The sequence below is a fragment of the Boleophthalmus pectinirostris genome, unplaced genomic scaffold, assembly GCF_026225935.1.
Source record: "Boleophthalmus pectinirostris isolate CB_2022bp ecotype Guang Dong unplaced genomic scaffold, ASM2622593v1 HiC_scaffold_16, whole genome shotgun sequence".
Classification (NCBI taxonomy): Eukaryota; Metazoa; Chordata; class Actinopteri; order Gobiiformes; family Gobiidae; genus Boleophthalmus; species Boleophthalmus pectinirostris.
Window position 1 is genome coordinate 17,708,663 of NW_026571095.1, and position 23,480 is coordinate 17,732,142.

The 23,480-nt window shown below is 40.2% G+C and overlaps 3 protein-coding genes across 4 annotated transcripts in view; 1 reads left to right on the plus strand and 2 right to left on the minus strand.

The window, feature by feature from the left end:
* Window positions 1-54: 54 nt before the first annotated feature.
* Window positions 55-9,971, plus strand: LOC110173475 (serine/threonine-protein kinase tousled-like 1-B). Of its 2 annotated transcripts, XM_020939484.2 has the most exons (22): window positions 56-540; window positions 1,971-2,086; window positions 2,406-2,474; window positions 3,120-3,158; window positions 3,261-3,336; window positions 3,471-3,514; window positions 3,588-3,677; window positions 4,060-4,140; window positions 4,215-4,307; window positions 4,380-4,490; window positions 4,768-4,904; window positions 5,080-5,271; window positions 5,349-5,415; window positions 5,942-6,039; window positions 6,171-6,252; window positions 6,331-6,422; window positions 6,509-6,598; window positions 6,909-7,078; window positions 7,159-7,294; window positions 7,372-7,483; window positions 7,808-7,915; window positions 8,875-9,971. In XM_020939484.2, the coding sequence occupies exons 1-22, from the start codon at window positions 426-428 to the stop codon at window positions 9,028-9,030; spliced, it is 2,274 nt and encodes a 757-aa protein (XP_020795143.1). In that variant the 5' UTR covers window positions 56-425; the 3' UTR covers window positions 9,031-9,971. The 2 variants fall into 2 exon arrangements, with proteins under 2 accessions (XP_020795144.1, XP_020795143.1); XM_020939485.2 differs by lacking the exon at window positions 3,120-3,158 and having other exon boundaries at window positions 55-540.
* A 526-nt stretch (window positions 9,972-10,497) lies between these two features.
* Window positions 10,498-14,653, minus strand: LOC110173476 (Golgi reassembly-stacking protein 2-like). The gene is made up of 10 exons (XM_020939486.2): window positions 14,474-14,653; window positions 14,010-14,090; window positions 13,683-13,886; window positions 13,516-13,602; window positions 13,305-13,435; window positions 13,096-13,228; window positions 12,559-12,682; window positions 12,370-12,477; window positions 11,975-12,085; window positions 10,498-11,675 (listed from the first exon to the last, which is right to left on the minus strand). Exons 1-10 carry the CDS (start codon window positions 14,534-14,536, stop codon window positions 11,422-11,424), a joined length of 1,296 nt encoding a protein of 431 aa, XP_020795145.1. The 5' UTR covers window positions 14,537-14,653; the 3' UTR covers window positions 10,498-11,421.
* A 2,092-nt stretch (window positions 14,654-16,745) lies between these two features.
* Window positions 16,746-23,480, minus strand: part of LOC110173470 (glutamate decarboxylase 1-like) — a 67,179-nt gene continuing 60,444 nt past the window's right edge. Inside the window, exons 12-22 of the mRNA XM_055151855.1 lie at window positions 21,085-21,197; window positions 20,678-20,793; window positions 20,233-20,312; window positions 19,561-19,615; window positions 19,367-19,483; window positions 19,226-19,290; window positions 19,059-19,137; window positions 18,842-18,991; window positions 18,652-18,759; window positions 18,453-18,542; window positions 16,746-18,346 (exon numbers count right to left, since the gene is read on the minus strand). Of these exons, the coding sequence (XP_055007830.1) occupies window positions 18,173-18,346; window positions 18,453-18,542; window positions 18,652-18,759; window positions 18,842-18,991; window positions 19,059-19,137; window positions 19,226-19,290; window positions 19,367-19,483; window positions 19,561-19,615; window positions 20,233-20,312; window positions 20,678-20,793; window positions 21,085-21,197 (1,147 nt within the window). The 3' untranslated portion in view covers window positions 16,746-18,172. The remainder of the gene's footprint in view (window positions 18,347-18,452; window positions 18,543-18,651; window positions 18,760-18,841; window positions 18,992-19,058; window positions 19,138-19,225; window positions 19,291-19,366; window positions 19,484-19,560; window positions 19,616-20,232; window positions 20,313-20,677; window positions 20,794-21,084; window positions 21,198-23,480) is intronic.

Genomic DNA, 23,480 nt, shown 5'->3' on the forward strand with positions numbered 1-23,480 from the left:
TGTTTGTTGTTTGTTAACTGCTGCTGTTCTGGGTCTTTACCATGGTCTTTACAAAGCCGTGAACCCCGGAGCAGTGTAATGATCTGAGATGTCAGGCCATATGTCTGTGGGCCGTCCCTAATCGCGCTGTGGAGAGCTCAGCCTCGCGATACAAGAATCAGAGCAGTGGATGCTGCTGACAGCGCGCTGCGGTCATCATGCAAAGGTTACATTGGATCTGTTTCAGCGAGAAGCAGCCGCTCTTCCGCGGGACCCGCACGGCTCCGACAATGCGAGGCGTGTAGTAGTGCTACAGCCGCCTGGACTCTCGTTTCAGTCCGGTTTGCCTTCAGCAGGTGTCACAGGATGGACGCGAGTGTGGGATTTCCGCGGACAGTCGTGTGTGCCGTGTGTGCGCTGGCTCCTCTCGGCGGTGAAGCGGCTTCATGAGTGTCCAAAGTAACAGTGGAAGTGGAGGAAGTTTGGAGGCGACGCCATCTTGGTCCTCGTCCCCAACCGTTTCTCAACAACAAATAACGGCGACCGCAAAGAGCAAGGAAGGTACAGGAGCACAATAAGTCGAGGGTCGACCTCTGATCACATTAAACTGCGCTTTTTACCGTAGAATTGTGTGATTTTCTCTCCACTGCAGTTTCGTTTGTTGGAGAGAAATGGATGTTAAGTTCAGAGATGCGGTGTTGTAGCCAAACGTCAGCTGTCAGTTCAGTTGATGGCCACTCTGAAGAAGCTGCAGCTCACGTTTGCATAAAGCATATATAGGTTGATGTTTTTTTGGTCTAAAAGCTGCTTTAAACGAGACTTTCACTGGTTAATTTAGATGCCACAATGGCAATATTTACCTTGCATTGTAGTTAAATTCTCCCGCACTTAACTAGGACTTAAGTTTATACTTAGAGTTATATGTAATTCACAGCATTGCTTTTCAGTCACTGCGTGCATAGCTACAATAGACTGTACTTTAACTACTAAATAGTAAATATTGTGTTATAAAGTCCGTTAAATTAATGTTTAACTGTTTAACTTTAACTGAAAGTTTATATTAATGATTTTTTTTTTCACTCAGCTAATAAATATTTACAAGTAGTCGCATTTTATAAAGCTGAAAAAAGAGGTTTCTACAACCCCCCTGTAGCCTCCTCCTGTCCTGATGTAACCTTTACAGGTTTGGGGCCTGGATGTGAAGAGTTGTGTGTGGCCACTTTTGGACACAACACAACACTTGTGGAGCTTGCATTGTAAAAAACAGACAGGAAACGTGTAGTAAGGAAGCAAGCCAAATCTTTTAAAGCATTCACCAGGGCTGACATGTGTCTCTGGGACCTTGACTCACAGAAACTACACGTTTATGTCTCTCCAGAGAAACAAGTTGTCACTCAAGGCCCACCCTGCTGCTTTATCAGACAGTAGGCTTCAGTTATATTTTGACCACTGTATTTGTCAATATTCTACGTCTATATGAAGAACCACCTGGATTGTTATTTTCTGGAAGTTGTCCAAAAAGTAAAGAAAGTGTTTAGACCAAGCATGAGCCCCATTTCTCAGAATAATGTTGCACAACTCTGAATGACTTGGTCTCAAACATGTGTAAGAAAATATTTTCCAGTGTGTCCAACCTTATCTTGGCTTCCTTACTGTTTGTGTGCTTCAAGATTACTTTTTTCTTCTTAATGTCCTGCATTGTTCATAGGAGCCGTGGTTGCTTGACCAACTTATCGTCTTAAGAAAAATATGTCTTTATAATATTCCTTATGAAAATACAATTGTTAAATAACAACCCACTGTCGAGTCAACTCAAGCCCGACTTCTATTTATATCGACTAATCATCCAATTTTCTCAAATCCACCCCCAGATAGTATTTAATCTTCACTCTTGTTTTTCTTTTTTTGTTGCTAAATTAAACGTATCTCTCAGTCAAAAGTGGTTTTACGTATTTGGTTTTCAGGTTTTCAGTGTTTGTTTTTTCCCCTAGGTCAAATGGAGGAGCTTCAAAGCCTGGACCCCCGGAGACAAGAGCTGCTGGAGGCCAGGTTCACTGGAGGTGTCAGTGGCAACACAGGAGGTAGCACTGGGAGTGGAGGTGCCAAGGTAACGCAGGCCACAAAAAATGCTATCTCATTTTACACCACACAAAATCCTTAAGCGTTCACTCCATGTATTAAGGATTTTGTAGCTTACAAAGAAGTACAAAGAATAATTTCTAGTACAATATAACAGGTTACACAGTATCAGTGATTTTTCAGAAGTAATATTTGTGATTTTGGAGAGGAGCCAGTTGACACACCTAACAACTGAAAGGCTTTGTTATGAAAAACACTGAGTTGCACTCTGTAACTTCATGCTCTGTTATAGATCTATGAGTAAATATGTGAAACAGGACTTATTTATTTCATCTTATTTTGCTCAGTGTTTGGCAAATGAATCGTCTAACCACAGCTACGGCAGCCTCGGCTCATCCAGTGACAAAGAGTCAGAGGTAAGCTACATTTCTGATGAAACTCTGATTTGCAAATTGGCACAAGATACTGTACTTTGATAAATAAACACATTTATCCAGGTTGGTAGATGGGTAAACCTTTTCAGCAAAGCACACTAAAACATCAAGTTACCACATAGTTCTACATGAGCAGGTGCACAGTATTTAAGTATAAAATAAATAAATATATAAATATAATATATATATATTTAAATATATTTAATATAGCATTTTATTGTAAATTGATTAACTGTCTGTGTGCGGTTTCTCTACCTTAGTCAGGATAAATGGTACCACTTTATAATAACTACAACTTAATTAGCCTTAACAAAGCATGAACAAAAACTTAATTCATAATAATTGATAATAGTTAATTAACAATGATTCTAGTTTAGTACCTGTATTATTAAGGCAGTTACTAAGCAAGTATCATCCTTAATAAACTATTATGAATTAAGTCTTTTTGCATGCTTTATAATAACTACACTTTAATTAGACATAATATAGTGTTGCCAATTTTGAGAAAACATGTTAAGTTATTTAAATGCCTTACTTTTTTATTTGTATGGTGTAAATGAGACATGCATGCATCTTGTTGCTCGCCCTCTCTCCTGCACTACCTCTTTCTCCTCTTCTTTGTCCTAGAACTCTGATTTAAAACGTGGAAGCTCCCCTGCCTACTCAGTATGTACTTTCCTCTGCATCTTCTGAGTTGCAGCTGTAGAAACTGCTTTGTTGGGTAAGCCACCGGGATTCATGCTTTTTTTTCTGTTTTTGTTTCAACAGACTCCAGAGAAAAAGCACTCTGAATCATCTAGAGGCAGAAAGAGGAAAGCGGACACCTACTCAGAAAGCAGTCAAGGTACATTTGAAAGATATAAAATGTATTCGTAACTTAATGCTTGATGAATAAAAGCATCTACTTTACTGGTTGTTCATTTCTGTTTTTGAATGTTCCCTTTTACAAACATTAATCAGTTTTTTAAATGTATGCAGGGAAGACCTCAACACGTGGGCCAAAAATCAGTGATTACTTTGATGTAAGTTTCACACTTTGTTGCAAAAATAATAATATCCATTTGTGTCAGTTCTGTTCATTATTTCTCTGTTTAGTTTCAAGGTGGAAATGGCTCCAGTCCTGTTCGAGGTCTGCCGTCAACCCGGCGCTCTCCTCAAAACTCTCACTCTGCCCCTGGCTCAATTGTAAGTATTAATTATAACCCTAACGCATCTGTTTATAGCCATGAAGATTTGATTGCTTTACATGGAACAATCCACAATATGGAATTAAACGTATCTATACCGATGGAGAAATGAGGTGACGTCACCAGATCAAGGTACAGGTCTGGTCTGTGGAGAAGCGGCCTAACTCACACTAAGAATCCATGTATACCAAGGTTTTTTGAACACATCTGTTATTGAAATTAATTTAACAGATACATTTAATACCATATTGTTGAACATTATAGACAACCCAATATCTCCATGGAGACCATCAGCTGGCATTCTCTCCTCCAGAAAAGTTACATAGTGCGCTTTTTAGAGTATTATATATTGATGTTCATTTTCACTTATTACTTCATAGATTCGACAGAACAGCTCCTCTCCCACCAGTCTGTCTTTTGGGGAACACAGTCTTAAAGCTTCATCAAGCAAATTTGTCCAGGTATTCAGGCTTCTGCTGGAAAAATCTGTGCATGTCACTCCACTACCTTTGTGCTAATCATGTGACCCACCCAGACCGAGTTAACGGGATTGAAACTTGCAGCGCTGGAGAGCAACAAGAGCCTGGACCTGGAGAAGAAAGAAGGCCGTATCGATGACTTACTCAGGGTGAGGCCGTGATAATGCTTTACTTTTTATGGCCTGGTTTTCAAGCCACGCCTTACGTCTGTTGCACTGCAGGCCAACTGTGACCTACGGAGGCAGATTGATGAGCAGCAGAAGCTCCTGGAGAAATACAAAGAGCGTCTGAATAAGTGCATCACCATGAGCAAGAAATTGCTTATAGAGAAGGTACGGGCATTACTCGGCCACATTGCTGTGTATGTTGCTGTATACAGAACATTTTCTTTTAGGAGATATGTCATCCCCAAAACACTTGAGAGGAGTAACTTTATTGGTTGGTAAAGATAAGTTTTTGTGCACACAAAGGGGTGTACAGGTGACACTGGATGGCATCTGTATCAGTTATGTGTAGACATTTAAATTTACAAATGTATAATTTTGTGTGCAAAGTGAATAGTTCCCCTTGTAATGACTGTGTATAATGGCCCTTGTTGTATGTCCCCAGAGCACTCAGGAGAAGCAGTCATGTCGGGAGAAGAGCATGCAGGATCGCCTCCGTCTGGGACATTTCACCACCGTGCGACATGGTGCGTCCTACACGGAGCAGTGGACGGATGGCTATGCATTCCAGAACCTCATCAAGTAAGTAACAGTGAACACAAGCACCTCAAGGTCTCAAAAACTGTCATAGGCTCTTTAATAAAGGCTTAGCACGTTTCATTTCACTGCCTTAAGCTTGACTTGTCAAAGCAGTGCATTATAGCTACTGTATATATGTTGTAAATACTATATGCCTTTTCTGCTTGGCTGCTCGCAGACAGCAGGAAAGCATCAACCAACAGCGAGAAGACATAGAGCGCCAGAGAAAACTGTTGGCCAAAAGGAAACCCCCAAACCCCGCCTCTCCCTCCATGTCGGTGGCCTCCACCTCCGAGCCCAAGCAGAGGAAAGCCAAGGTTGTCAATGGCAACGACTCCGACCCCTTTCTCAAACCTTCACTGCCCCAGCTGTGAGTAGGCCTTTGGAATTTACAGTGTAATCCAAATTTCTAATCTAATCCACTGGCAACATACTTTTTGTTGTCAGGCTTACTCTCGCTGAGTATCATGAGCAGGAAGAAATATTCAAGCTTCGCCTTGGTCATCTGAAAAAGGTCAGTGAAAATATAAATTAACATTATTAAAGTAATAGTATGTAACATTCTGCAGGCAGAAAGCCAACTGCATGATTCGGTGGGAATAGAAAGTTAAAACCATACTTCGGAACATTCTCTATGATGATAGTTAATAGATATGCTTTATGCCACGATATGGAATATTACAACCAAAGGCACAACATTTCATGGAAGGAGGCCCTTCCCCAGGCCAAATAAGGGTCAAGTTTGTGGAGTGTGGAGATGGAGTTGGTGGAGTTAGGATGAATGTTTTTCAGTGCTATAAAAACATCCATAATGACAAAAACTTTCTTCTAATCTTTTATTTTGATCTGTTTTTAGCATAAAAAGTTGCATGCTATAAAATCTTTTTTTTATTATATTTATAGACATTTCTTGTGATGAAGGTGTAAATTCGAAAATGATATGCTGTATATAGTATTTTGTTCACCTTATCAGACCCTAGCTTTGTGAATTTGTACAGAACTAGATGAATTGCTTTAATGTTTGTCTGTTGTTTTTGCAGGAGGAGGCTGAGATCCAGGCTGAGTTAGAGCGTCTAGAGCGAGTGAGAAATCTCCATATCAGAGAGCTGAAGAGGATAAACAATGAGGACAGCTCAGCGTAAGTTTATTATAGATGCCTCAAAGCACAGCACCTTACAGGGACCAATAATAAACCTGATGTATGCCTGCTCGAGGTAATATAGAGACGTGACTGTTATTCTTTCACATTGTAACATAACTTTTGTACAGTTTCAAAGACCATCCTACTTTGAATGAGCGCTATCTTCTGCTCCATTTACTGGGGAGGGGCGGTTTCAGTGAGGTCTATAAGGTATATTGTCCTTTTCCCTTTATTTTTGTAATGTTTTCTTGGTACTAATTGAATTTGTGTGTATTTTGGCACTCTTAGGCTTTTGACTTGTTTGAACAGCGCTATGCAGCTGTTAAAATCCACCAACTCAACAAGAACTGGAGGGAAGAGAAGAAAGAAAACTACCACAAGTGAGACTATAATCACAATCAATGCTAAAGGCCAAAACATAAGCTGTTTAATTTATGCTGTTTATGTTGGTATTTCTGTCCCTCAGACATGCTTGCAGGGAGTACCGGATACACAAACAACTGGACCATCCCAGAATAGTAAAACTCTACGACTACTTCTCCCTAGATACTGACACGTGAGTGAACTTTGACCTCTATGGCTGGATTCATTTAGATTATACTCAGGTTGCATTGGAAAATTAAAAACTACAAATGACATTGAGCAGAAACAGAAGTGTTGAATGGGTTGTGTTGTGCCTGAAGGCATTTTGTCACTTAATTATTGAGCCTTATATGTGACTAGTAAAAATTGATGTTCAAAATGTGATTCTGAATCAACATACAAAAATAATATATATTTTTTTATCTATAACATTCAGTTCTAGCAGATACATGTGCCCTCTCTACCTTTTTTGAAGAACATTTTATTACAAATTTTCCTCTCAGGTTTTGTACAGTGCTGGAGTTCTGTGAAGGGAACGACTTGGATTTTTATCTCAAACAGAATAAACTCATGTCTGAGAAAGAGGCGCGCTCCATCGTGATGCAGATTGTCAGTGCTCTGCGTTACCTCAACGAGATCAAACCTCCCATCATCCACTATGATTTGAAACCTGGTGCGTCATAAATCTTTAGTTACAACAGTTATTACAGTTGATTTAATACTGTTAACAATGTTCTTTTTTGTGAATCCCAGGTAACATTTTATTAGTAGATGGCACTGCATGTGGGGAAATCAAAATCACAGACTTTGGCCTGTCCAAAATCATGGATGATGATAACTATGGTGTGGATGGGATGGACTTAACGTCGCAGGGAGCAGGCACCTACTGGTATGAACAAAACATATTATATAAACTTTTATTTAGCTTATCCTGAAGGTGTGCATCTGATTTTTATTGTGTTTCAGGTACCTGCCTCCAGAGTGTTTTGTGGTGGGAAAGGAGCCACCCAAAATTTCTAATAAAGTAGATGTGTGGTCTGTCGGCGTAATCTTCTTCCAGTGTCTTTATGGGCGCAAGGTAGATACAAAATAACAAAATCAGAATTTGCATGTAGTGTATATATGTGTAATCTATAGAAACAGGCTCTTTAAATTAAAACCAGTTGATACTTTAAGATTTGACAATTTGAGATAATCCAGCACTTTTTGTAAGTGCATGTTTCAACTCGTAATTATTTAATGAAGGCAGTCTGATGTGCTCATACATGCCCACCAATATTCTACACCACCCTCAAGCAATACAAAACACAACCCTATGAACATGCTTATCTTGATTTGTCCCATCAGTTTATCTGTAGAGGAAAATATGTCATGAGTTTCCTGGATGTTTTTGTGTCCACAGCCATTTGGTCATAACCAATCTCAACAGGACATCCTACAGGAGAACACCATCCTCAAAGCCACAGAGGTCCAGTTCCCTGCCAAACCCCAGGCCAGCACTGAAGCCAAGGTACACACAAAGACACACACACAGTTGTAATAAATCCACATCACAGTCACCACAGCTTGATAATATGGTGACCAGTATTTAGTTTAATACTTGATATGATTTACAACCACAGTGTACCAAGCTGCTGGTGTATTCTTTGTGACCATCCCAAACCCAAACTCAAACCCAAACCCAAATAATGATGGAATAAGAAAAGCAACACAGTAACTTAAGTGTATGTGTTAGTAACTAGTTAGACTAGTTAGATAGCATCATTATGGCACTTGCAGTCATGCACTCTGGGCCTGTCTGCATCACACACATTTATAGAAACAGTTTATGTTGCAACACGCCAACTTTCTAAACTTTGTACATCTAGGAATATTAAAGGGTGTGGTTTCCTCAGGCCTACACAGATTCAGGTTTCATGATGCAATTGACACATATTCATTCTGTTTCAATTTGGATGTTTATTTTGTAATTTAAATTGTGCTTAAAGATGACAGTACTACACAGTTGACAGCATTTTAGAATACACACCTTTGAATAAAGTGTATAAAACTTGTATTGTCATCTAATAAATTTTAAGGTAGTCATATAATGAATACATTTTTTAAAATGCTACTACTTACTACTTGGTTTCTAAAAAGTATGCTGACACTATAGTGTTTTAAATGTATTTAGTGATCCAGGCATAATTAAATGGGATTATTCATTGGCTTACATTTCATATTGTTTTGGCATCTTGCATGAATGATGAAATGGTTCCCGAATAGTCTCCAAAAATAAACTATTATGTAGATTATGTTGTCATTATGGTAATCCATTACGCTGATCTTATTTTCATTCATGTTGTCTGTAATTATATAATAATTGCTTTAACAATGTCTTTTCAGAATAGCCTTTGTACATAGTGACTTATAAAGGACTTAAAATAGAATGAAATCAAAACATAATATGTAAGCGGTGTCATTTTTCAGGCGTTTATCCGGCGGTGTCTGGCCTACCGTAAAGAGGACCGCTTTGACGTTCACCAGCTGTGCTCTGACACCTACCTTCTGCCGCACATGAGACGCTCTAACTCGTCTGGCACTCTGCAGCCTTCCTCCTCCTCTTCCTCTGTCCCCTTGTACTAGACCTGCTCAGAGACTGGACTCTGCATCACAACACAATACACAGGGAGATGGTGGGATGAAAATGGCGAGAGGAAAGGGCGTTGTGTTGTAAAGAGTGTTCCCACTGAAAAAAGGGAAAAGAAAGTGATGGATTATGGATAATGAATGCATCAAGAAGCAGCCATTGGAGGCGTGATTGTTTGCCGCTAAACAAACTGCTCTAGGACCCCAGATGTGCTCGTCAAGTCCCTGTTACTCTCACGGAGTATTAAATCAACAATCGTTATTTGATGTTGAGCCATAGATACTTACATAAGGTCTGGATTTGAGTAGGTATGGCCCTCAACAAATCAAATTCTACGGATACCAGGAGCGCCATTGGTTGCTTGTTTTGACAAATGATTCTGGGATCAAAATGCACTTCACATCCAGACCACCTGCGTTTGGAGTTTTGTCATGAAGTAACAGTGGAGGTGAAATCTTGAGCAAATGCAAGTTTTTCAGTTTGTTAAAAAGCAATTCTCTGCTTCGGACTTAAAGCAGATTTATGTCTTAATTTAAGCGTATCACTAAATCCAATGATAGCGGTATGTTTGTCCTTTTAGCTTCGGCTCAGAGAGAAGGCTAACTTTTTGTGTTCATATCACATTACATTCAGGCAAATGTATAAATGATCCTCGCTTTATGTTTGCATTTCATCTGAAAGCTGTTTGAGCGCTGCTATAAATGTAACTGTTCAGGAGGCACTGTGTCGCCCCCATCAGCCTGGAGTGTTCATATATACGCTGATGTGAAGTTCCAGTTACACATTTCTTTTATTGTGTCATGACACAATAATGAAACCAGTCACAGCTTTTGGTGCAGAGGTCTGAATCTGTACCGCTCATGTGTCTAGAGCTAGAAATCAACAGACTCAAAATGATGTATGGTTCTGTTAATAAAACAACTATTGTGTGACAAAAGCAGTCGGCGGTCAGCAGTGCTCATTCTGCTTTGATCACATTTGCTTTGGTTGTATTTGAGGCATCCAGGCAAAAAAGTGTTAATTTCTGTTAAAGAGGACTTTGTGTGACTTGATTGCAGGGAGACACTTGGTTTATTTTCCTGGTGGTAGTCCTCCTGCGGGGCGGATAGGCCTGATTACAGCTCCTGTAGATGAGTGCGCAGGTGTAGATAATATGTATTTATCACACTAGGGAGTTAAATCTCTATACGCACATCATGAAGACCTGCCTCCCTAACGGAGACAAAACTGGTCACATAAATCCTTTATATTACTTTGTTGATCGAAGTTTAGATGTGGGTTAAAACAGGTTTATGTTACGCGTATGTTCAGGTTCAGTCTCCAGGAACTGAATGTAAATCAACGTAATATCCCCAATAGACATGGAAACCCAACATGTGTGCAGGAGCGTGTGTCATTGATGGGCAATAAAACGTCCTGCAGTGTGGCCCACATTTCCTCACAGATGAGCAGTAGCAACAGTATTTCAGTGAGAGACCTCTGCCTTTATTTACAGCATAATAAACAAATGTAGTTTTTAAAATATCCAAACTTTCCAAACATGTTCTCTATACTCCTGGAAACGTAACCAGACACACACACACAAATCAACTTGGAATTTATCATGTTAAATTATGATTTATTTCAGAATTGTATGTTTTTATGACAGGTGTAAAATTAATTTGGCTTTATTGCTTGCATTGCGCATCCTGTTGGGTCTCTTAAAAGGTCTTTTACAGCAGCATCTTGTGGCTGTGAGGTGTTACTGTAGCAACAGTTCATTAATGCCTTGAGCAAAGCATTCATGAACCCTTCAAAGTAGCACCTTCACACTACAACAGAGCCCCTATAACTGCCAATACTCCCTGCCGCTATGGGTCAGATACAGAAATTAAACCTAACAAAATAAAAAGGACAAAATTAACTATGGGCTAAAGTGTTTTGATACAAGTAGTTAGAGAGGCCATGTGATGCCATGCAATATATTTACCACTGCTTTAATAAAATATGAACCATGTTGAGATTCATGACTTATATCACATAATGCACAGTTAATCAGCCAGCCCTGTAATATTTACACATGTAAAAAAGAGAAAGGATTGCTAAGTGAGATGCAGAAGTCGTTGCCAGGGCACTCTGTTTTCTGAAGCTTTTTCCAAACTAGCACACAGCATCCCAGTGTCCCAGCAGTAAGGGAAAGCTGCTGAGCTCCGGATCTTCTACAAAAACTCGCCTTTAAATCCTTCACTGCCCCACAAGCCTCCTCCTTACAGACTGATGTGCACTGCCTCCATCTGAGCGTCCAAGGGCCAAATAAATAGAAAACCGAGGAAGACGGGGCAAGAGTGTAACCGGATGTGTGTTTACTCCGATGGTGAGAGAGGGCAGGTTCTTCATCCATTTCCTGGTTAGGACTGTGTTTCCATGGATACTGGTGTTTCCGTCGAGATGAGTGTTTCCGTGGGGGACGCAGGGGCAGTGAGTTCTGCTGGGGGCAGCTCAGATGCAGAGCTGACTGTGACAGAGGCAGGAGTGGTAGTTGGCAGGAGGGGAGCCACACTCTGGGGCAGAAAGGGCAGCTGGGAAGGCAGCATGGCAGGCAGAGGGGGCAGGTTGGCCAGGGCAGGCAGGTTGAGGGGAGGGAGGGACGATAGAGGCGGGACTGCAGGACACAGAGGGAGAAATTAGTTTTTTAAAATTGTGTTTAGAACAATCAATAAAAAGGATACAATGCAATATAAATTGTGATTTACAATAAATTTCACTGTTTTCAAGTAGGAACCCTGGTGCATCCTGTACCCTGGCCTTGTAACTGATGCCAGATTTGACAAAAAAATGAAAACCCTTTCACAATCCTGTTTCATGTATACATCCACATGTAGAAGCTACTGTAAAAAAAAATATTATGTTTGCCATTCTATTCAGGAATACTTATTGTGTAACTGTTTTTTTTTTTTTTACCTGTTCCCACAGCTGGGGGGAGGCTGCTGCCACCCGCTAACGACACAGCTCCAAGGTCTGGGAGGTTAAGGTTTGGCAGAGGGGGCAAACCAGCAGGAAGAGGCATGAGACCTAATAACACAAACACTACATCAGAAACTGGTGACACAATTTCACCCTTACATCACATTCCTCAGAGCATCCTCTGTAGTGTGTACCTCCTGCTTTTTTGTTTAAACAAATACCTTTGAAGAGGTATACTATAAAAAGGTAGGTCATGGTCTAAAGGTGTGTCAACAAATCCTCTGAGCATATTGTAAATGAGACGGATGTTTTTTCAACATAGGGTGTGTCCCATCGTTCAGAGCTTGGTTTGTACATGACGTTGATGTTTGAATGCTTGGGAAGTCACTCACCTGGTAGTGTGGAGGTGGAGCTAAAACTAGTGGAGGCGGGATTGAGAGGTGCAAGGGGGGTCAGTGAGGGCGCAGTGGACGAGGGGAGCAGCGGTACAGTGGGTAAACCTGACAAGAAACACAATGTTTTATTTTGCGTTTTTCTTTTTCAACTTTTCTCTTTAGTAACTATCCAAGAGATAAATTTACCTGTTTGAAGTTCGCCGGGTAAAGCAGGCCCTGCAGAGCTGATGGAGAGGCTTGAGAGAGAGTCTTCCAGGCCAGAGGGAACGGACACTGCAGTGGCAGGAGGAGTAACTGCTGAGAGCTGCACCTAAACCAGAGGGGAAAAAAAACAAAAAGGTCATTCCAAACACCAAAAGGCAAATTTTTTCTGTGTTAGTGGTAAAGATGCTAAATAATACAAGCTACACATTTAAACCCAGCGTATCATCATAGGCGAAAAAATAAAGACTTATGCATCAGTCAGTTAGAAATTGAGAATTCAAAATATTAATCAAAAATAACCATAGAAAAACACTGCAGCATATTTGGACTCATTTACTTCCACTGTAATTTTAATTTTTTTCAAATGGGCAAGTTGTTATTCTACAAAACATTAACAAATCAGACAATTATCCAGTCCACTTTTCTTGAAAAAAAAACTTTGGTTGTTTTTGATTTACTCTAAAGTCTGCCCAATAAAATTTTTTTATGTTGATATATTTCGTGCAAAACACTCCTAACCTCAGTGAATCCATCCTTTAATGGACTGACAGGCTCACTGGTCGGGCTTCCAGGAAAGCTGATCTTCTTTCCCTCTTCAAACGGTCTGGTGGGAATTCTGTGGAGGTATCCGTAACCAATCCCACATCCCAGACTAAAACATGCAGATAAAACCTTGTTAATTTGTTTGTGCAAACACATACAAAGTAGTTTTTGAGCACATATTGTACCTGCCGTCCCCTCCCCATGCACTGTTGGGTGTGATGACCACTTCTCGACAGTTGTCAGTGTCAGTGTTGTACACGTACAACTTTAAGGGTTTCCCCTCATGACTCTCAATCAGAGAGAAAAGGTCCTCTGACTGTAACACACAAAATATAAGAAATTATTATCTGACAAACTGCTTCAGGAAATCAGTGATAAACCAAATGTTTCTCATACCTCATTCATGACGGTGTCTGCACCAATGATGTAGTCAGTGTGCGGCCGCAGGCCAGCGATGGCTGCTGGAGAGTTTGGCTCCACTTCCTGTACAGACCAAAGGGATAGGTCAACCACAAAAGTACTAGTATTTTAGTAATAGCATAAAGATGTCACGGTGCACGAACCAGTACATGCCAGACATTCTCATTGGCTCCCTCAAAACTGCAGAAACGGATGGACACACCAAGCAGGCCCTGGCCTCCCCACAGGTTACTGGGAGTGACTGTGGATTCCCGCAGCTCCAGTGTCTTAGATGAATACACCAGCATTTTGACAGGTTTCTCCACACTAGCCTTCAGTAATTCCTTTAATGTGTCATTGTCTTTATTCTGTAGAAATAAGCAGGAAAAGTATTTCTAAATGATGTGTGAGTACATCGTCACACTGAAGAACACCATGATTGGTCTCAGTCCACAGTAGCTTTACAGTCATGATTTGTTAAATATTCTCACCAGTCTAGTGTCATTGATAGACACAATAAAGTCAAAGAAGGGTTCCAGGCCAGCTCGATGTCCAGGGGAGTTCTCCTGAACCTGGGAAAGACCAAAGATGTTTAAACTCTGAAGTGACATTTCAGTCCCACACTGCACTATCACAACTTTATGTAGCGCACTGATGAAGCATTATTTGCAATAAATTAGTTGCCAAACTGTGAACAAGCACCTGTCATTCAGACTGTATTTGAAGAATGGCTAGTTAGCTTAGCATTTATCATTGAGCGAATTTATCATTGGAGCAAATAGAGTAGAAGATTTGCCCAGCCCCAAAGGAGTACATTTCTCCCGTTGTTGTGGGGTTTTCATGTTCAGACGCCGTCTCGAACGTTGTACCTGTTCAGGCGTTTTCACAGAATCCACCGAGCAGAGGTTATGCTAAAGCTAACAGCAAGATAGCAGTGTTATAGGGTTAAACTCACCCGTAGGACGTGGTACCCCTCGGACCCTCCACCCGGTATCTCCACACTCTGTGAGCCCCCCATAGTACAGTCCTGTCGGGCCTATAAAGAGTCCTGTTTTTGGTGTTTCCCTTGTAAAAGAGAGAAACACAAACGCCTCTAGCCACAGGAACTGCACCGGTACACGTCGCCAATTGAACAGCACTGTAATGCGCATGCGTCGTTACGTGGCAGGAAGAACGTTTGTTTACGCCCATTCCGCAGATTTTCTTTATAAAATCTATTAATACTAATAGTAATTTTAATAAAACACCTGTTTTTGCTGAACTGATTAATATCGGATTGAAAATGCATTTTTAAAACAATAGTCACGCACACAGTGTGATACTTTAAATGACCACCAGATGGAGGTAGCTGTACATTGAATCTATGTAATTTAAATAGCTCATTCAGAAAGCCAAAACTGGGCGGTTGCCTTTAGTAAAAAAATTATACCGTATCTGATTTTGTTGTTTACAAATTTCAGTATAAATCATGCATTTACTCTTATGAAATAGAATTTATTGAATTAATTAGATAAATTAACTGGTACGCATTTGACACCATCACGTGATAAGGGCCTATAAAAATAAGGCAGATGCTATTTGCACCCTGGGTGTAAATAGCTAACATTGTTATTTACACATAGGGCAAATAGCCATTGTTGCTACTTACACCCGGGTGTATTTAGCGTGGCACATAGAAGGGCACCCGGGTGTTCCTAGACAAAAATGCTATTTACACCCAGGTTATTTATTTTAAAAAACCTTACTGACAGTAATATTTGATGTTTTTTTTTCACTCAAAATGATGCGGAATCATGATCAATCATTCGCAGTCTGCGCCTAATGGTTTAGTCCCGGTTAAATCTTGTTTTAGTCCTGTTTTAATCCTGGTTTTGACTTGGTTTTAGTCCTGGTTTAGTCCTGGTTTTAGTTCTGGTTTAGAGGCGCACGGGAAGAGGCACGGTCGACGCGCTGTCCGGGAGCGGGAAGAGACACGTCTTACGTGAGCAGCAGGAGACGCATACGGTCTATGGATCCACGCAGCGTATGCGAGAAGGGGTAACGCCAAAGTAAGGGGCCTCTATTGGTTCACGGGGCCCTACTCACTGTGCGTATTGGGTGAACCGGTACTGACACTGTATCATGCATTGTGACAGCGTGGGGCCATGTGAAAAAATCCACGATAACCAACGGGTTTGGAAAGGCTGGACTGCTGCGTGATGAAGAGGACAGCACACGCACAAGGGAGAATTTGCCTGGAGACAAAAGTGACACGACTATACATGAGTGAAATGACTGTTGAAAAAAGAGATGCGCTGAACCTGCACAAGTACGATCTGCACATGAATGATCTCTGTAAAGTTTAACATGAACCATCTCCAGAACAGGCTCACCATCCGTCCGACAGAAGCTCCGCATCAGGCACAGAGCGAACTGTTTTTTTCGGTGGGTATTTTATACAGATTAGCCTTGTGGCGTTAGGTTTCGTTTTTGTGCGCAAAGCTGCATTAAATACATTATAATCTCAAACGGCCTGATGTCGTTCTGTAGTAGTTATGGTGCTTACGAGGGTCAAATGCTTACATTTGAACCACTTTTAATATTACCATTATCTTACTCGAGGCTGTACTTGAACTGCTGAATAGACAGATCAACTAGCATAACCGCTAGCTATACATCGCACAAGCTAAATAACTGTCCATGATGCTGTAATGCCTTTAACTTAATTACCCAAATCGTAATGGTCGGACAGGCATTGCAAATATATTTTGTACAACACTGACTTACTTTTTTACCTTACCTTACCCTACCTTCGTTTTAATTTGTATTTCTTTGGATTGTCAAATCCAGTTTCCCGCACTTTTCACGGGAAATGACGTAAGCAGACACGTCACTATTCCCTTTTTTCTTGAGACGGGTGTAAATAGAAGAATCGCGTCCATTGAACTATTAACACCCAGGGTGCAAATAGACACTCCGTAAAAAATAATATGTGTTTCAGTGTTGGCATATATTGAGAGGGGCACACTGGAAATTCTGTTGTAGTAGCCTATACGTTTATCTTTGTTTGAAGTAAATCCAGTACTATAAGATCTAAGAAAATGAAGTAGCCTAAATATATTTGAGAGTGGAGTGTGGACTATGGTGTAATAAAGGCAGAGAGTCAAAGTCAGAGAATGTTTTCTTTGATAGACTTTATTTATTTTAAGATCTTTTTGAAGATGGTTTAATTCAGTTAAAGTGCCTACTGTAAAACTTCTGGAAGAGACTCCTTTATCTGGGTCTGTCTCCTTATTACACCTGATCTTTCGGAGGAGTCATGGCCACATAAAGAACACATATTATTTTAAATATGATTTATACAATTGTGCCATTCACATATGGTCCCTAGATACCATAAATATACTTTACATAATATCAAAATAATCAACCCACACACAAATACACAGGAGAAAGATGAACATTGTGCAAAGACAAACTGAGGAACTCCAGTTACTGAGATATTGAAAAGAGCTCCCTTAGCTGTGGGAACACTGGTCATATGCAGTACACACAGTTCATATAATAACAATAAATGCATCAGGATTTAACAAATAAAACAATCCTCTCTTAGGTCTAGAGTACTAGAGTACATTCTCACAACCTTGTGCTTCTCTCTGAAATAAAGGATTGGCACGGGGCCAGAATCTACATAGACTTGATTAATCTCATCAAAAGGCCAGACAGACGTCTAAAAACATTCATCCAAAACACTCAAATAGTCACTATAAATTGCATTGCATTCCAGATTGAATAACATTTTACAAACACCTATAAGTAATACATTATAAGTTATATGGTGAACTATGAATTGCTCTGCTCCAAATTCTTTCTTTGGCTGACAAAATTATTACAAATAATCTTTACTCAGTTACTATGTTTACATTTACAAATGTATTAGCATGTAATACACATAAAGAAACATTTACAATAAAATACCTGAATCTGCAAACAGTGGAAATGCAATAAATATATATTTCAATATTAATATTATAAACAGCTATTATTGTTCCATTATGATTGCATGAAAGAGACAACGAGCCAGCGTTTTACAAGTTTGTCAGAGACTTAAGTTACATATTTTAAATCTTTATCTTAGACAAGGAAAAGGCTTGTGCACGTAAGGTGATATAAGCTTATTTTAAACATCTCTTTAGGCTAAAGACATGATACAGTGAATGTGTAGTCAGCACACCTCCCCACACAGAGCACACTGGTTTAGAATAGTGTGTGTTTGAACATATGGAGCACCATGGACTCAGCTCATTGTAAAAATGATACAGCAGACGAGTTTCGTGATATTCTGAAATATTCTGTGATCTGTGCTTCTCCCTTGTAGTGTTTGACGGATACACACCCACATTTATGCATACTGAGACGATAAAGGACACACTACCTGAACATCAGACAAATCTATATTAAATACCCACGTTTACGAGATTCCACAGCACAAACGTTCATTAAGTGTTGTGCCAAGGGCAAAAACTATTTTAATATTAGGAGAAGAACAGGAAGTAACTCCTGTGGAGAAAACACTACAGTGCTGCAGGCAAAGCCAGGCTGTGTCCCCTCATTAGTTTGTCTGCAGTGCTGACTGTTTCACCTCATTGGCGTTTGTGTTCAGGGCGAATGGTTTCTACAGGTCCTGCCCCAACCTCTCCATCTCCTCAATCAGGAAGTCGATGTCAGACTGAGTGGCTGCAGGATTAGATACCACCATTCTGAAGAAGTTCACTTTATTGCCTTGAGGCTGGTAGCCCACCATAGTGGTCCCTGACTCCATCATCATTGCTTTGATCTTTGGTGCCACCTAAGAAAAACATTTAACCTTAAACTCTGCATTTACTATCTATTTTAGTGGAGTAATTAGGCGAAACAATATGGCATAATTATTGGATATTTTAAACATATCTTACTCTGTGCAGTTTTTCCTGCCGCTCTGGTCCATCAGGCATACCTCTCAGACTGGGAGGAATGTACCAAAAGCAAACATTGGTGTGTTGAGGCTGCAAAGGGAAAAACAAGTTAGACATTTGGAATTGCCATAGTGGTTAAACTGGACCTGCCTTAATGGCAAAATACAGATTCATTTAAACTTGAAATCAGGAATCTCACCACTCCATCAAACACCATCTCATATCCCTCTCTGTTCTTGATTTTATTGTACAAATACTGAGACAGATCCAAGCATTTGTCTATGTGCTGCTCAAAGCCTATTGTGCCCTGCAGAAAGAAAAACATTTAGATTTAGTTTGTTCAATATAATCAAAATAATAATTCATGTTCAAAGGGCAGCTGTGATTACCTTAGCTTTCCACATGAGCCAGAACTTGAATATGTCAACATGGCGACCACACTGGATGGCCTTGTCCCCTGTATCATAGGTGACATCATACTGTTTGTCTGGTTGGAAGAGGTATCCTGCACACATGGAGTTGCAGCCAGCGAGGATTCCCTTTAAAACATTCAAATTTAAGTAATTTCATCATTTGGCAAAAGAGTAAATCATTTGGTAAACATACCTTCTCTCTGACCAGGATGGCTGAACACTGAAGAGGCACACCCATCATTTTGTGAGGGTTCCATGTTACAGAGTTAGCCCTGCAAGTTTCAATGAAGGATTGAAAAATTAAATTAAATCAAATTATGGCAAATCAACTTATTAAGAAGTAATATCCTTTTTCCTCACCGTTCAACTCCACTGAGCTTATGACGGTGTTTTCTGGACATAAGCAATCCACCACCCCAAGCTCCCTGCAGAGACCAAAATAGCAGACTTAACACTCAAAGGAAATGCAAGCATAAACAGCATTATTTGAGTAGATCTTACATCAACATGGAGCCAAAGGTTGTATTTTTCACAGATGTCAGCGATCTCATTGATGGGGTCAAATGCACCATACACTGTAGAACCAGCTGTGGCATTGACAAACAGTGGCACATAACCCTGCATAATCAAAACATAAGGAAATGTTAGTAAGGCAACTGTAATAAGACAAACGCAAAGTAAGTAAAAACACTCACTTTTTGTTTAGCATCAAGAATCTTAGCCTCCAAATCAGCAGGAATCACTCTGCCCCTGTAAACAGCACAAATATACTGTATGTTGTAATTTATCATATCTTTAGTATTCTGATATGAGCCTTCTTACCACCTGTCCCTCTTTTGGTTGTCCTGCACAACCATTTTGGCCCCTGTTTCTTATTGCACTTATTTATATACTGTCTCACACACACACAAAATGATGAGCTTCATTACAAAATGCACTTTTGTTGACTTTTATAGTGTGACCTTTTGCTATTCCAATCATGTTCACTGTTTTGGAAGATAAAATTGAAAATCATTACTTAAATTTCCCAGGTCCTTTCCACTATGTTCCACCATGTCAATAGACAGCTTTTACAACTATTTGAGGTGTTCACCAACCCCAACTACGGCATTATTGCGTAACTGTTAAATTTAAAGTGCTGCCTCTCTGATGAGCCTAATTTAGATGGCATTAACATCATAAACATTCTGGCAGTCTGGCAGGAAATGCTTACTAATCCTAGTCAAAATTGTGGAAAAACTGCTAAGTATGTGTAAAACCGAAAGCTTGTTTGGACCATATGCGGTTATGATGAATAAGCATATCTACTTCCTCTGAAGAGATTGACCATATTCGTTGCCGTTTTAAAATATTTCAAATGCAAATACCTCTCATCTGTGCTAAGAAGGATCACATTCTCTGAGCCAAAGCCCAGGGCAGCGCCGGCCTTCTTGATGGAGTAGTGGCTCTGAAAGAAAAACAGCAAACATTTTAATGAAACCAATTAGACAGTAAATGCTTTTGTCTATTGGAGATGTTGACGTCTTTCTTGTTATACCTTACAGACAAAAATAGATGCCATAAAATAAGAGGAGTGCATTACAATAGACCATTGGTATGATTTAAAGAGAGACAATGATTGTAGCTGGGGTCTTCAATGGCCTCTATCTCAGGCCAATGAAGCGCACCATCTACTTTATGACAGGACTTCAAATTGGCTGTGTGTGTGTGGGGTGTGTGGGTGTGTGTGTGGGGGGGGGTGGGGGGGGGGGGGGGGGGGGGGGGGGGCGTATGTCTACGTGTGTATTTGTGTGTGTGTTAGCGGAGACGTACGTGTTCAGATGTGAAGAGGACGAGGCGGGGAGCTGCCGACATGCCCTTGGTCTTCACCTCAGGGAAGTACTTGTAACGGGCAATCATAACACTGTACATATTTGAAATGGCACCCCCTGAGGAGAATTATATTTAATCAATTAATTTTGATATATAAACTATACAAATCTCAGTTGTTGTTACATTTTGCCATTTGCAACTTTTCTTGTCACTCTGTACTGTCTCAAGTAATGGTAATATGCCTTTAAGATGATCAACAGCCAGAAATACCTAATTTAAGTTGTAACATTCTCAATCATTCAATCTCAATGGTATAAAACCAACAATCAAAGCCACATTTTTTTGTGAAATTGAAAATGCATAATAATAATATACAAAAAATTATATAATAACATTATTGAACAAACCCGGTGAGAAAAGGCCATCTCCCTCTCCGTCAGGCCAGCCAATCATCTCCCTCATTTTCTTCAAAGTGAGCTGCTCCATCAACACAAACACTGGTGCAATCTCATAGGTGAACCTGCCAGTCACATTAGAACAACATAATGACAGAAGGGAACAATGTGGTACATATTTAATAATTACCCTATAATGTCTGTTTGTGGTTTTGGAGGCTTTATAGTTCCTGTAGGAAGTTATTTACTGAATTTACCCATTCTTCAAAGGAAACCCATGCCCAGATTTATGTCAGAAGTCAGGGCACAGAAGTCTCAGGACTAGTTATTCCATCAAATAAAATTTAGCATGCTTTTGATTTAAGTTCCATTAACTTTTTTTTCAATTGGTCACATACTGTTAGACATGAATGGGAATGAACAAAAATTAAGGATTTCTCTGTTGCTTGGTCATGGTATCAGTAATTGTGAATAACTGATCAACTGTGATGTTCTTAATATAAACATAATAACAACAACACTAAAATTTGCGACACCCCTCAGGAAAACGCATCCTTGAAAATCATACTAACTCCACCCAGTAAAGCCTTCCATAATCATTACAACAGATATTTGATCATTTAAGGACATACTTTCAGTGGGAACTAGCAGCAGTGTACAGGACTGAGCTTTTGCTGACAAGGATAATTAAAATGGCCTGATAGGAGGAGCAGCAAACATTCATATTCAAATGGATTCTGGTTCCACTCAGTTGTTTAATTAAAGCACACAAAGCTCTGATGGCTATCTGTCAGTGCTGCCAATCTCTGCAGGAGCTGCTCTGAAAGGGATTGACCTGATGTGAACATAGGACACACACGAGACAGGGCTGTTTCTATGAGATAAAAGCTGCTTTTGCTGCAAATAATCAATGTCAAATATTTTCACCTTCAAATATTTTGTGTTTTTCCAGTGGGGAAATGTGAACTTGATTTGGCCAGTCCACTATGATATGAACAAATATGGTAATTTGAACATTTACAGAAGAGTTTGTCCCATCCATGTCTGCATTGATGGTTCAAGGAGACTTTGTGAATCCAACACAAACTCCACATAAGTAGGTTAAAAGTGTCACTGAAAGGCAGCTTCTAATGCACGGCTTGAGCTTTTGTTCTCTCTGCTAACTGGTGCTGCCTCCCACACACCCTCAGGACTGGTCCTGTTTTTAAAGAGGCCAGTTATACAACAATCCCCCACTGCCATTAAGCACTGCCACTACAAGCCCCAGCATCTAAACACACAGGCACATTATCTCCTCTCTCTGCTTCAACAGCTCTCATCCAAACAAGAGCCACAGCTCGGCATGTCTCAGGCCCACAAAGCGTCAGGGATGACAAAGGAAGAGAGGGTTGAAGCACAAAAAGAAAGAGAACATGAACCAAAGAAATGATAGACACCATCTGAAAATGAAAAGTGAAAAGCAAAGTTTAGGACTGAAAAAATTTAATCAGAAACAAAACAAAGAGTCTTTGTGGTCCAACACACACACCTGGACATACCAAAGGAATTAGCCACATCACAATAAGATGAGATTTATGAAGTAAATGCTAGAAAAGAAATAATAATGTGTAATGTCCTAGATATCCACCTTTCATCTGCCTATTTATGTAATTTTTGTCAGAAAATGGACAAACCTAGGACACCGTTTTAAGATCCTCCCTTTCTGTGAGTCATTTCATGCTGTAATGACAATAATAGTGATCATTATCACAATCAGAGCCAATCATTGGTCTTTTCAGGGTGAAAATTACTCCTCAGTCACCTGCCCGTCTCTAGGGACAGCCCCTAAATGCCCTTATTATCATCATCAAGGGCACTCACTGCTCATGTGTGTTATTGTGTATGTGTGCGAGTAACCTGCTGACCCCTGCCTTCACAGGACCACACTCACGGATTTCCTTGGGGACAATGGACTGAAATGAGCGCTCCGTGGGGAGCGGCAGAGCCAGTTTCTTGGTCTGACAGGGTTTTCTGAGCAGCCGGAGGACATTGTGTGTCAGTGAGAGCCCAGCTGGCCTATCAGCTAAGACCGGCTCACAAAGAGCCTGCAGTCAATGGTCTGGAAACTGGAGCTGCTGGATGTGGGGCAGGGGAAGCTGGTGTGCGTCTGTGTCATTACAAATGTGCTTGCGTTAATGTGTGAATTCAGTGTCCCCTGATAAGGCTTCACTGCCAAAAAATACAGTTTCACTTCAAGGATATAGTCTTTAGAGCTGATCTTTTGGGAATTACATGAATTAAGTGACTCTATTTTTCTGCAGGTACTGGTTATTTTCCTAGTATTGATCTTTCATTTAGCACACAGCTCCTCAAACAGACAATAGATTTAGATCAAGAAGATAACCTTGGGTTGTCTTTTGGAGTTGTGA

What these genes read in the sequence shown, in the direction of transcription:
- LOC110173475 (XM_020939484.2), top strand. Translation starts at nt 426, where the DNA reads ATGAGTGTCCAAAGTAACAGTGGAAGTGGAGGAAGTTTGGAGGCGACG. An exon ending in CTGGGAGTGGAGGTGCCAAG is followed by an intron (nt 2,087 to 2,405) that starts GTAACGCAGGCC and finishes TATTTTGCTCAG; the next exon opens with TGTTTGGCAAATGAATCGTC. An exon ending in CCACTATGATTTGAAACCTG is followed by an intron (nt 7,079 to 7,158) that starts GTGCGTCATAAA and finishes TGTGAATCCCAG; the next exon opens with GTAACATTTTATTAGTAGAT.
- LOC110173476 (XM_020939486.2), bottom strand. Translation starts at nt 14,536, where the DNA reads ATGGGGGGCTCACAGAGTGTGGAGATACCGGGTGGAGGGTCCGAGGGG. An exon ending in CAGACACCGTCATGAATGAG is followed by an intron (nt 13,436 to 13,515) that starts GTATGAGAAACA and finishes TGTGTGTTACAG; the next exon opens with TCAGAGGACCTTTTCTCTCT. An exon ending in ACCCGGCGAACTTCAAACAG is followed by an intron (nt 12,478 to 12,558) that starts GTAAATTTATCT and finishes GTTTCTTGTCAG; the next exon opens with GTTTACCCACTGTACCGCTG.